This window comes from Capricornis sumatraensis, chromosome 6, assembly GCF_032405125.1.
Source record: "Capricornis sumatraensis isolate serow.1 chromosome 6, serow.2, whole genome shotgun sequence".
Taxonomy (NCBI): Eukaryota; Metazoa; Chordata; class Mammalia; order Artiodactyla; family Bovidae; genus Capricornis; species Capricornis sumatraensis.
Genome location: NC_091074.1, coordinates 54,907,312 through 54,920,845, shown reverse-complemented (window position 1 = coordinate 54,920,845; position 13,534 = coordinate 54,907,312). Strand labels below are relative to the sequence as shown.

Here is a 13,534-nt window from a genome sequence, read left to right as displayed (position 1 = left end):
GAGGAAAAGCCTTGTAGACCCTGAACCTTCTCAGAATCTAGAACAAAGAAGAGTTTTAGAGGGGAAAAAACATAGCCTTTAGAACTAGAAAGCCCTGTGTTTTGTTTGCAAAGACAAGCCCCAAAATACAGGAGTGTGGTGTCCCAAAAGTGAAATTGAGATACTCTTGCTAGCATGCTCTTGGAGGTGCTAAAGGTTTACCAGATGTCAAAGACATCCATTTCTAAAGTATTCAGGAAAATGCCAGAAAATTGCATCCTTAGACCTTAGGACAGACTAACTCAGTGACTTAATTTGCAGGTGGGGTCTCTGGAGCAAGCCATGTTGGATGCCTTAGTTCTGGACAGAGTGGATTTTGTGAAATTACTTATAGAGAATGGAGTAAGCATGCATCGTTTTCTCACCATCTCCAGACTAGAGGAATTGTACAATACGGTAGGACCAAGCTAAGGCACTTTTTATTTTCTCTACTTTTTTTTGTTTTACCTTATCCCGCCCCCAACATGAATGTGAGTCCCTGCCTTCCCCTCCAAATGCATGGATCATTTTCCACAAATGCTCCATTAGACAACAAACACCAAGTCACCAGAAATCCACTTGTTTTAACTGCTCAGTTGTCAGCATCTAAGAGGCAGAAAGTTACATGATCACCAAAAGGTAATGTTCTCAGGTCCTTATGCAAAACTACAAGGCTCTGGAAATTAGAACATACTTCATTCTGTAAACGCACAGTGTGTGAGGCAATCAGCAGAGCAGGACTGATTTAACTCCAACCATCAAAGGAGGCCAGTTAACTATCCTGTACCATCTTGTTATCCTCAGCACTATGAAGTTCATTCACTGCAGTATAACAGGATAAAATGTAAAAACTTCTTGTTTGGAGTTACCCAAGAAGATTTTGTTGCTTTGTTTTTATAACAATTTGTTAATTCATTCACTGGGGATATCAAGAAGTAATCAAAAGAAAAACTGCTATCTATGAAGTTTTTGAGAGTATTCAGTGAGTTAAGTACATCAGCTCTGAGCTGATACTCAGAAAAATCCAATGAAGTTTAAAGAATAGATATTATTTCCCTCCATTTTATAGATGGAGAAACTGAGGCCAAAAAGAGAATTGGCTTATTCAAGATCTCAAAGTTTCTAAGTAAAACAAAGGAGCCAGTATTGAACCAAAACGTCTTTCTCAGAGACCCTCATTTGTCACAGTGTTTCTTTGTCCCACCACCCTCAGCACTAATGAGATGGAGCTTATTGACCTCTCCCCAGCCAGAGGTAGGGATTAGCAGCTGCCACCCTGGCTCTGTAAGATTCCCACTGCGGGAAGTAGAAAACAACTTAGCAGAGTGGCCCCACACTTCTGTTTTCTCTACAGTACTTTTTCAGTTCAGCATACTGAGGCTTTCAGTAATAATGGGCCAAAATGGCAGAGTGGAGGCCTAGCCTTTGTTCCTCCACAAAAATCAGCAATTAGACAGCTACTCACAACAAAGACAGCTCTAGGAGAGCTCAGGAGTCCAATTAAGAAAACTTCAGCAAAACAGTGGAACAAAAAAAATCTGAAAATAACCACACAAAAAAGAGAAGAACAGCTTCTTTGTGCCTGTATCACCCTGTCCCCTGAGGCTGGCGCTGCTCAGTGCCAAGAGGAAGCTCCTCAGCTAGAAGGAGCTCCCCCCGTCTGGAAAAGAGAGTGGTGAGCCTTTCAGAGCACCACACAAAGCACTCACCCTACCAAGAGACCTGCAAATCTGAGACATTCTGTGATGGCCAGGAACACAGTATCAGCCAGGCTGACAGCTGAGTGACCACAGTTCCCAGTGACCTGCTCTGTAGAGGACCCTGGCAGCTTTCACTACTAAAGAAACCAATGGCCAGCAAAGCCTCCACAGAACCCTGCAGATTTCACTGGGTTTTGCTCTACAGATACTTGCATTCATAGACACCAGTCACCTGAGCCCCTCACCACACCCTCCCCTCTCAACCCTGCTGGATCCTAGGGTCTACCCCAGTGGCCAGCCCAAGCCTCTGTGGCTACATAATTTTAAGAACCCAGCCTAGACCCCCACAACTGTCCCCCACTACTGTGCACACTCTGAAAGCTAGCACCTCCAGCCAGGTACCCACACACGGCTGGGCTGACAGCCAGCACCACTGCCATGGGAGTACAAGACCCTAGAACTGTAAGTCCCTGCAGCCACATGAGTGCACGCCGGCAGCCAAGGCTGCGTGTGGGCCCAGATTCAGACCTATCTCCTGACACTCACCTGCACCACCAGGCTCACCTGCAGCTGGCCCCTCCAGCTGCGCACCTGCACGTCCCAACCCTGCTCCCTTCACTGGCCTCTACTCCCATGCACACAGCCATGGGGGAACCCTGCAGCTACAGCGGTGCATGCCAACAGTCAGAGCCTCTAAGGCTGCTTGTGGGCCCAGCTCCCTCCCTATCTTCTGTTATTGGCCTGCATACTAGGATTGCTTTCAAAGAGCTTCTTAGCTGTGCCCCTGCATCCCACTGGCCAGACTTCTGTCACTGGCCTACACTGGTCTACATGCACTCAAGGTAACACCCTGAAGCCACAGTAATGCATGCTGGCAGCCAGGGCCCTGCATCTGCCAACGCACCTGCAGTTGGCCCCCGCCCTTGCTGTTAGCCCAGGCTTCTGACACTGCATAGATGTTTGCACCTGGTTCCCACCATTATACAGGCACCTGCAGCTGGTCCCCGCAGCCAAATGTGTGCATGTACCACTGACTCCAGCCACCACTGCTGCCTGTTCTGGCCCCCAGCTGCTGCTAGACCTGTTGAAAAGCCCAGCAGCCCTTGCAGCCTTGCAGAAACACAAGAATAAACAAAGTCTGAAGTTAGGAAAAGGGAGGAGATAATACAGGGCAGAAATAAATGAAAGAGACTAGAAAAGCAATTTAAGAGATCAATGAAACAAGAGTTTATATTTTGAAAAGATAAGCAAAATTGATAATACTTTCGCTAGAATTACCAAGAAAAAAAGAAGACCGAAATAAATAAAATTATAAGTGAAAGAGAACACATTACAGTTGATACCACACAGACACAAAGGATCGCAAGAGACTACTATGGACAGTTATATGCCAACAAATAGGACAACATAGAAGAATTAGATAAATCCCTAGAAACATACAACCTACTAAGTCCAAGTCACACACACACACACACACACACACACACACACAAAAACAAAACAGAAAACTTAAACAAATCAGTAGTAAATAATAAGATTGAATCAGGAATCAAAACCCTCCCAACAAAGAAAAGCAGAGGACTAGATGGCTTCACAGGTGACTTCTACCAAACATTTAAAGAATTAACTCCAATTATTTTCCAATTCTTCAAAAAATGAAGAGGAGGGAATGCTCCCAAACTTATGTGGCCAGCATTACCATAATGGCAAAGCCAGATAAGGACACTGCAAGAAAAGAAAGAAAACTACAGGTCAATATCTCTGATGAATATAGATGCAAAATTTCTCAATGAAATACTAGCAAACCCGATTGAAGTACATTAAAAAGATCATACACCATGAACAAGTGGGATTCATCCCTAGGTGCAAGGATGGTTCAAAATGTACAAATTAATAAATGTGATACATTACATTAATAGAAAGAAATATAAAAACCATATGATCATCTCTATGGATACAGAAAATATATTTGATAGAATTCAACACCTTTTCATGGTAAAAACTCTTAACAAATTGAGTATGAAAGTAATACACCTCAACATTTTAAAGGCCATATATGACAAATCCATATATGCCTTTGAAATTGATGCTTTTGACCTGTGGTGCTGAGGAAAGCTATTGAGAGTCCCTTGGACTACAAGAAGATCAAACCAGTCAATCGTAAAGGAAATCAGTCCTGATTTGGACTTATTGGAAGTCCAATCAGTTCTGATTGGAAGGACTGATGCTGAAGCTGAAACTCCAGTTCTTTGGCCACCTGATGCAAAGAACTGACTCACTAGAAAAGATCCTGATTCTGGGAAAGATTGAAGGCAGGAGGAGAAGGGGACAACAGAGAATGAGGTGGTTGGATGGCATCACCAACTCAGCGGACATGAGTTTGAGCAAGCTCCAGGAAAAGCTTGATGGACAGGGAAGTCTGGCATGCTGCAGTCCATGGGCTTTCAAAGAGTCAGACATGACTGAGCGACTGAACTGAACTGAACCTCATACTCATTAGTGAAAGACCAAATGCTTTCCCTCTAAGATGAGGAACAAGACAATGGTGCCCACTCTTACCACTGCTATTCAATTTGTTACTGGAAGCCCTGACCAGAGAAATAAGGCCAAGAAAATGAAAAGAAATAAAAATTTTCATCTAAATTGAAAAGAAGTAAAATTTCTCTACTGATGACAGCATCTTGTATACAGAAAATCCTAAAGACTCCACAAAAAAATAAACTGTTAGAACTAATAAATTCAGTAAAGTTCAGTATACCAAATCCACATACAAAAATCAATTGTACTTACATACACTAACAGCAAACTATCTGAAAAAGAAAAAATAATTCTGTTTAGCAATAATAAAATACTTAGGAATAAATTTAAAGAAGTGAAAGATCTATACATCAAAAACTGTAAGACACTGATAAAAGAAAGTGAAGGTACAAATAAGTGGAAAGCTATTTCATGTTCATGAATTGGAAGTGTTGATATTGCTAAAATGTTCATACTACTAAAACCCATCTATAGATTCAATGTAATTGTGATGGCATTTTTCATAGAAAGAAAAAAAAAATCCTAAAATTTGCATGGAACCACAAAAGCCCCTGAATAACCAAAGCAGTCATGAGAAAGAAGAACAGAGGTGGAGACATCACCCTTCTTGATTTCAAACTATATCACAAACATGCAGTAATCAGAACAGTAATATTGGCATAAAAACAGACATATAGACCAATGAAACACAAACAAGAGCCCAGCAATAATCCCATGCATATCGTTAACCAATGTTAGACAAGGGAACCAAATATAGAAAACAATATGGAGGTTCCTCAGAAAACCGGAGCTGAGGCATGGGGGAAATGAGCAGATACGGCCAAAGGGTACAGATGTTCAGTGCAAGATGAATGCATTTCAGGTATCTAATGTATAGCATGGTGACTGTAGTTCACAGTACAGTGTTTTATATTTGAAACTTACTATGAGATTCAGATCTTTAATGTTCTCACATAACAACAACAAAACGATTACTGACTTAAAGAATATGTTAACTAATCTTATTGCCATAGATATTTCACAATATATCCAAGCATCAAATTATCACATTGTACACCTTAAACTTACACAATGTTCAGTTCAGTTCAGTCGCTCAGTCGTGTCCGACTCTTTGTGACCCCATGAATCACAGCACGCCAGGCCTCCGTGTCCATCACCAACTCCCAGAGTTCACCCAAACTCACGTCCATCTAGTCGGTGATGCCATCCAGCCATCTCATCCTCTGTTATCCCCTTCTCTTCCTGCCCCCAGTCCCTCCCAGCTTCAGAGTCTTTTCCAATGAGTCAATGCTTCACATGAGGTGGCCAAAGTACTGGAGTTTCAGCTTTAGCATCATTCCTTCCAAAGAACACCCAGGACTGATCTCCTTTAGGATGGACTGGTTGGATCTCCTTGCAGTCCAAGGGACTGTCAAGAGTCTTCTCCAACACCACAGTTCAAAAGCATGAATTCTTTGGCACTCAGCTTTCTTCACAGTCCAACTCTCACATCCATACATGACTACTGGAAAAACCATAGCCTTGACTAGACAGACCTTTGTTGGCAAAGTAATGTCTCTGCTACACAATGTTACATGTCAGTAAAACTGGGGAGGAAAGAATAATGGGGTTTTCAATAAATTAAAATACAGAATTGAATGACCCTCATATGAATAGAGAATCAAGTGAGTAGGGTGATTTATTTAAACTACTGAAAAGAAGTAGGAAAGTTATAGATCAAGAAAAGCCAAGAGATTTCATCACTCCAGTCAATGGTAATCAACTATCCCTGGAGTACTCTGTTGAAAAGGATTATGGGACAATGGATAGCCTCAGTGAAAGAATAGCTAACATTTATTGAGTGCTATAGTTATAGAAACACTTATAAACACTTCATCATTTAGTCCTAACAAAAATCCTACTGGATAAGTGGTATTATTATACTCATTTTAGAGATAATAAGACTGAGACACAGTTAAGCAGTTTGCCCATGGTCACAGCCGGTAAGCAGCAGGGCCAGGTTTGGAGACAAGCCTTCTGACTCCAAAATTTGAAGGTTTAATCCCTACAGAATACTGTATCCTTCGGTGGAAAAAGAGTTCTGATGAGTATGTCCACCTGAAGGGGCCAGTAGTTGAGGCAGTACACAGGGATTGTCTTGAATACTTGAATGTGTTCCAACAGTGCTTAAGAATTTACTGACACTGTTCAAGATCTTCCAACACAGTCACCAGATTTAGCAAATAAAAATATAGAATTCCCAGTTAGATGTGAATTTAAGAAAAACAACAAATAATTTTTAGTATGTCTCAATTATTGCATGAGACATACTCAAAATTATTCATTGTTATTGGTCAAAATGTACAGATTTCCAAATTTATTTATAAAATGTCATGAGAATGTAATGTACAACACAGTTACTATAGTTAATATATTGCATATTTGAACGTTGCTAAGAGAGTAGATCTTTATGGTCCTTAGCAAAAGAAAAAAATTGGGAATTATGTATGGCGACAGATACCAAAGAGACACTGTAATGATCATTTTGCCACATATGCAAATAACAAATCATTTTCATTGTATGCCTGAAAGTAATATGTTATATGTCAGTTATACCTCTATTTAAAAGGAAAAAGATGAGAAAACATAAAAACAGAAGTTGTAAATCAAAAGATTAAGAGATGTAGTTACATTTAAAACTTTTAATTTGATACATAAAAAATACATGAATACAAAAGAGAACTACAAAATAGACCATCAATATGACAAGAAAAAAACAGTTCAACATTAAGAATTAATAAAATGAATGAAAGTTAAAACAAATAAAAAGAAATTATTCATTGTCTCTCTGGGATTCAGATTTAACTAGGCATCCTCTATTTCATCTGGAATTCCTATTCTGAAAGACAAGAGGATAGCAAACCACCTACTTCATTTTAGTCTTACCTTAAGCAAACAAACTTTTTTTTTTTCGCACAATGGCAGAGTTGAATGTTGTGATGAAGACTGTTTGGCCCACAAAGTCTAAGATATTAACCATCTGGCTGTTTACAGAAAAAGTCTGCCAAGCCCTGCTTTAGCCAGTTTCTCATTCATTATGTGTAATAAACAAGTTGCAATTGGCAGTGTGCCAAAGTGTAATTCTAAAGCACTAAATTGGCCCTTGTGTCTCCTCCTGCTCCACAACTAGCCTCTTGAATGATGTTTTGACCCAGCTGTCATCAGAGTTGATGGCCTGTTTTGCAAAGTTTGAACCTAGAACCTCAAATGCTTTTTCTTGAGGAGCCATAATCCAAAAACCTGCCCCTGTGTTTGTTTAGAAAAGACAGGTACAACTGAGCAACTAGAACAAGGTTCATCTTGATGAACTGCCCCTCCACCAGCCAAAACCCTTCCCTCCAGATCCTTCTTTCCTTGCCAATGAGAGCCCCTGACTAGCAAAACCATTTGATTCTTCTTTATTGTTTTCAGAGACATGGGCCCTCAAACACATTGTACCACTTGGTCAGGGATGTCAAAAAGGTAAGAACCCTCTGGACTGCAGGTCGGAGGCCTTGTCTTGACTGCTTCCTGAGATTAGAAAGTGCCTGTTTTGCATGAGCTGCCGGAGGATTCCTGTCCCTGTCAGAACCCCCTCATTTCTGGACATGGTGTGTGTGTTTGTCTTTTAACTCTCAGACATCTCTGCTTCTAATGCAGCTGCGGTTTTATTGCCAGTCTCTGTGGTTTTAGATGCTTTCATCGGACATAATGCTTTGGGATAGTGGAACTCTAGGCTTTCCCCCCATGCTGTGTGGATTTATGCCATCACCTGTACTTTTCCATGTGCTCCTCACGTTTGGGGAGCTCACTTCCATGCCATCCAACCGATCATGAAAGGCTTATTTATTTCCTAGCTCCTGATACAGTGTATCACTGCCACTTCTAGTATGACACATAAGCATAAGCATAGCTCAAAAAGCCTCAGAAGAACAGAGACTACAACATAAATATACATTCCATTCTGTTAACACTTTATTTTATGTAATATATTTTTTCACATTCATCATCCAGTTTGACGGGGGTGGGGGAAAGTCAACTGGTTTGGGTCTAGTAGGTTTATTCCCAATTTAGAAATGAGGTTGAAACACAAGGAGGTGAGAACTATCTTGAATGGTTAGTAAGGAGCTAGAATTAGAACTCAGATCCTTTAATAATCATTATTATTAATATTAATTGGAGAAGGAAATGGCAACTCACTCCAGTACTCTTGCCTGAAAGATCCCATGGATGGAGAAGCCTGATAGGCTATAGTCCATGGTGTTGCAAAGAGTCAGGCAAAGTAATGGTAACTAAGGTTTAGTGATGACTAAGTGTGTGACATTAATCTGAGCTTTCTATGTGTCTTAGCTTACTTTATCTTCACAAAAATTATATGAAGTAATTATTTTACTATTATTATTTTTATTATATAGTGTTATCCCCATTTATAGATGAAAAAATGAGGCATAGGGAGGTTACATTTAATCCTAACCAGGTGGTTGTTCTTTTGCCCTGTACAAACTCTTTCCAAGGTAGCTTCAATTCTGAACCCTTGACCGGGTTCCCGGAAAATGACGTTTTCATTCCAAAAGTTAAGAATAGGCGGTGGGACCTCCCCTACCCCATGTACATGCACAGACGCACACACAGACATGTATACCCACCTACCAGTTGGTCTCAATTCTTTGCCAAAGTCCATAGGACATACTCAAAAAAATCTATAAAGTGAAGTTAAAAAATAAGAGTACCACTCCTTCATCTCATAGGAAGTCATAAGCTAGAACTACCCTTTAGGTGTCCTGTAGTCACTTACTAATTTTTTCCTTTGAAAGGCCAAGCAGAGGCCCTGGGGCTACTTATAATATACTATTAACCAGGTGGACTTTGCTGGTAATGAGTAAAGGGTACAAAAAGCCTTCTTCTGATGGCCCTTAGAAACTTTCCTCTCACTTTCCTCTCACCTCCATACAATCCTACTGAAAAATTTCTCATCTGTGCGAGTGAATGAAGCCTGTAGTTCCTTCAAAGCAAGGGAAATAGAGGCTGTGCCATCTGTACATTTTACCAAGATCACGCCTTTCCATACCTTGCCCCATTTCAAGCCATAAGCGTACCTGCCCTCTCAACAAGCCCATTTCTCTTTTCCTCAAGTCTTCCTATTTAGTTTAATTTATCTTGAATTAAAATCACCTGGAAACTAAACAGAGGGAAGTATCTCAGAAGATAAGGTGTACACACCTAGCATATATTCTTTGTCAAGGTACTTGTTGCTCATGTTCAATAGAATGTTTTAGTTTTTCTGAAATTATAAAAAGTAAAATATCCCCCTTTCCTTAATCTAGTCTGTGTCCTTGAAGGAATTATGAGGCTCTCTGAAGAGACAGCTGTGCGTTTGTCCTTCTGTCCCAGTCCCTGGCCAGTCCAGGCCTCCAGAGTTGCTCATCTGCCTCCATCACCCAGATGTCTTGCTTGATTTTCAGAGATTTTTACAGTTAGGTTCTACTGAATCTAAATGATCAAAACCTCTCCTAATAGGTTCTCTTCCTCTTTCTTTTTTCTGAAACCCTATTAACTGCCTCTTACATTTGCTTACATTTAGTAGAAGACATGTAGAGTGTTTTTAAGGTATGGTTTTATTTAACATCTTAGCTAAAGGTACACCTCAAAAATAATATAAACTCACTAGAAAGGACAGGATGGTAAGAATTTGGGTGGAAGGACTATCAGTTAAGAGCAATTTTATTTCTCTTTCAAATGTGATCCCAATACCGGAGCAAGAATATAGTTATATAAGGATTCATTTATTTGCTAATTTAGTAATGGGGAAAAAATGATAACAGATCACTCAAGATAGTACTGAACTTACTTAGAAACAATTTTTCTTGAGAAAAAGAGACTGCCAGTGTGGCTGGGAGAAATGAAAGCCTTTGTCTAGTTTCTTCTCTTGGGAAGAAATAGGGGCAGGAAATGCAGACTCCATTTATTTTTATGGTAAAGGTGAGTGTCCGACTACTGGAGAGCAAGAAAGAATCACAATGGTAGTCAAAGGAGCTGGCAGTGTCTACGTTTTATGGGTGAAAGGAGCTAAAAATGAGGTTTTTCTGTTTGTGTTTCTTTTTAAGAAGTGAATGAGAAAGAAATTAATATTGGCGCACATCTTCTTCAGAAGGTTTCAGATGACTTCCAGCAATTTATGCCAATAAGATATGCAAAATCTACAAAGACGAGTTTTAAAATGCTAAGAAAATCTTGATCACTTCAAACAATTTTCAAAATTAAGGAACATAATAATTAGCATATGCTTGTGCTTTACAATTATAGGACTTTATGTACATCTTAGTTGATTTAATCTATTATGACAAAAAATTAATCAGTAAGTGATAAGTACAAAATGAATGCTGTTCAAAAGTTAGAAACACAGCCCGGACCTTAAACATAATGTTTGATAATCTGTCTATTAAATGTAAATAACATTTATGAACCCAGAGAATACATTTAGGAATTATCATACCATCATTAAGTTAACCAGGATATCTCCAAGTCCAACTGTCCTTTGAAATCAACAGAATTGAACGTGGCGAATTTGAAGCTAGTTTCAAAATCTCAAATTACTTCTATCAAGAGAGCAATCTGAGAGTAGTGAAGTAGAGTTAGTATTCCACATCAACCAGAAATTTAAAATGATACCAGCCAGCCTAGTTCCCTGAGCCATTTTTGTGCATAATCCATTGGATGTACCAATGCTTTCATATTAAACCAGAGTGGCCTGAGTCTGTCTGCTTTTCCATGAAATCTAACTTGCCATTTTAGTAGCTGTCTGCTCAGCTTGTGCCTCTGTATGTTTTAAAGGTAGTTTTTCTTTCTTAAATTAAATGTACTAATGCTTCAGATTACCTGAATTATCCCTCCCCATAAAGAAGGGTGATATTTGAACATTATATAGAAAGAGAGGTGAAATTATGATAATAAAATTCATCTATATGGGAATTAAGACCCAGCGCTTTGCAGGATTTTAAAGCAAAAGCATTTCAGACACACTTTGGTAAAGAAAGGAAGTTTTCATAACTCCGTCTGCTAAATTTATGCAAATTTACCAAAGCATTCTTAATTTTCAAAAGAATGGTTGCCCAGTCTACTGGCATGCCATACATTGAGGGAGTGTCCTCTTTTCCCAGGAATTTTCACCAGGATGGTCTTTTCCCCATTCTCCCTTAGTAACTCTGACAACCAGCTATCATTTTATACCTTGCATATATCAGAAGGAAACAGTCTTCTTTGAAGGCTTGTTTCGAGTTTCAAAGAAAAAAAGTTTCCTAAACAGCTGAAATCTGATAGTGATATCATGAATTGACATCTGAAAAACAGTGCATTTAGAAAAGCATATCTAATAAATGAATTCAAATTATTCTTTTAATTAAAAGACATCCTTAGGCATGGCACAGATTAAAATTTAGCTTCAGAGTTGTGGCTCATGGCATGAAAAAAGACAACATTTTCAAGTTGTCAAATTTACCTATCCATGGATCAAAACCTCTCTATTTTACTCTCTGGATCAAATTATTTGAATCCTGTGGCTTGCTATGTGTTGCTAAGGCATGAAATGGGATATAAGTGTTCAGGTTTTACCAGTTATCAAAGTAATTACCAAAAAGGGGGAGCAGGGAATAACAGAAACAGCAGGCAGAATGAATATTACTCCAGTATATCAATTTCCTCTTTGAAAAGGAACCGAGCAAAGGAAGACTCCTCCAGAGGTTTTTGGACATTACCTGTGGAATACGAGGTGGCATTTTTTCTACTTTTTTTTTCCCAAAAAGGAAGTGGATGTTATGAGTACAATTGCATCCTTACCTAACCATTTATCCTCCCTTTTCTCTAAGCCTCTATCTCTACTAACCAAATTCCAGGGATTATTGGAAACTGCATCAACTCTGCAAGCTCTGGACAGGTCTTTGCCCAGTGACCTGGCAGCCGAGATATAAGAGCAGCCTGCCAGGTAGTGATTAAACAACTGAACCTTTAGAAAAAGGACCTTGAAGTAACTGTGCCCACATTGCCTGTTTTCAGAGCGCAAACTGAACCAAGTACAGAGAGACCCCTCATTGCCTTGGGTTAGGCGACCATCGCCCTCTGGGGGTCAAACAGAGTTCAGGCTAGTTCCTTTCAGGCCATCACCCAGAACAGTCACAGCATCTTTTCTCCTGCTTCAGACCAGACTGTACAAAAATCACTCTGAAATAATCAACTTTATATAAGAAATCTTTAGGAAAAGTATATTCCATCACCTGTTTTGGTAGTGAGTAAACCTATCAGCCCTTTATGAATTTGCATAAAATTCTGTAAAACATCACCAATGTTTATAGAATATTTGCAAAAACATGTTGCCCCTTAAATTTTTTTAATTTATTTTGAATTTTACTATTATCTCTTTCCTGACAACCCACTCTTATATCTCAAAAGCATAAATATCATCATTCAATATTGGTCTTCAGGCAATATTGATTCTTGTTCTTAGAATACAAACTAATGTTCACACATGGTTTCTCAAAAGAAAATATATAGGTAGTAGGCTCACTGTTACCCACATTTTAAATTTAGAAAATTGTTAGAAGGCTTAAAAATAGGCACAAATTCATAGACTCACTATGATTGTTGTTCGGTTGCATTACAATAAACCTTTGTTGCGGCGGGGCAGGGGGCAGGGCGGGGAGAGGTCCTGAAACCTGGCGCTTGGGCATTACAGACCATAAAGGACATGGAGTTCAGCCCCTTTTACTGGGAAGAAAACTGAGGCCTTGAGGGAAAGTGGATGATTTGTGAAAGATGGACAGAATCCAGAGCAGTTGACATGCAGCCAGTGCTCTTTCCCCTGCCAGCCTCACGGTGCCAAGGAAAATAGCACAGATGGGGTGAGCCTCCTCTGCAAGTCACCCTTGTAGGAGCCAAATGCACAGGAGATGAGGCTGACCCGCACGCCCAAAGCAGCTCTGGGGCACTGCTAATAACAGCCTCACATGACTGTCCAGTAAGAGCCAGACAATATGGAAACTGCAATCTTGTTAACCTGCCCACAATAATGGAGAAAAAGGGTTGCACAGGTAATATTCTTAAATTCAGTTTAGCACTTATGGAAAGGAAAATACATGAAAAGTTACTATCTTAAATCTTTCTCTAAGTTCTGTTTTAAAGGAACCGGATGATTTGGTCTTTCTTGATAGCCTGAGGATAGCTAGAGCTTTCCCACCCAGGAATGACTGGGTGGGAATGTTACTGAGACT

At 39.6% G+C, this 13,534-nt stretch overlaps 1 protein-coding gene across 14 annotated transcripts in view; it reads left to right on the top strand.

Moving 5' to 3' along the window:
- The window catches only part of TRPM3 (transient receptor potential cation channel subfamily M member 3), a 927,399-nt gene that overhangs the window by 822,167 nt on the left and 91,698 nt on the right, over nt 1–13,534 (top strand). For all 14 annotated transcript variants that reach the window (XM_068974646.1, XM_068974645.1, XM_068974643.1 and 11 more), the window contains 2 exons: nt 301–435; nt 7,707–7,757. In XM_068974646.1, coding sequence (XP_068830747.1) covers nt 301–435; nt 7,707–7,757 — 186 coding nt within the window. The remainder of the gene's footprint in view (nt 1–300; nt 436–7,706; nt 7,758–13,534) is intronic.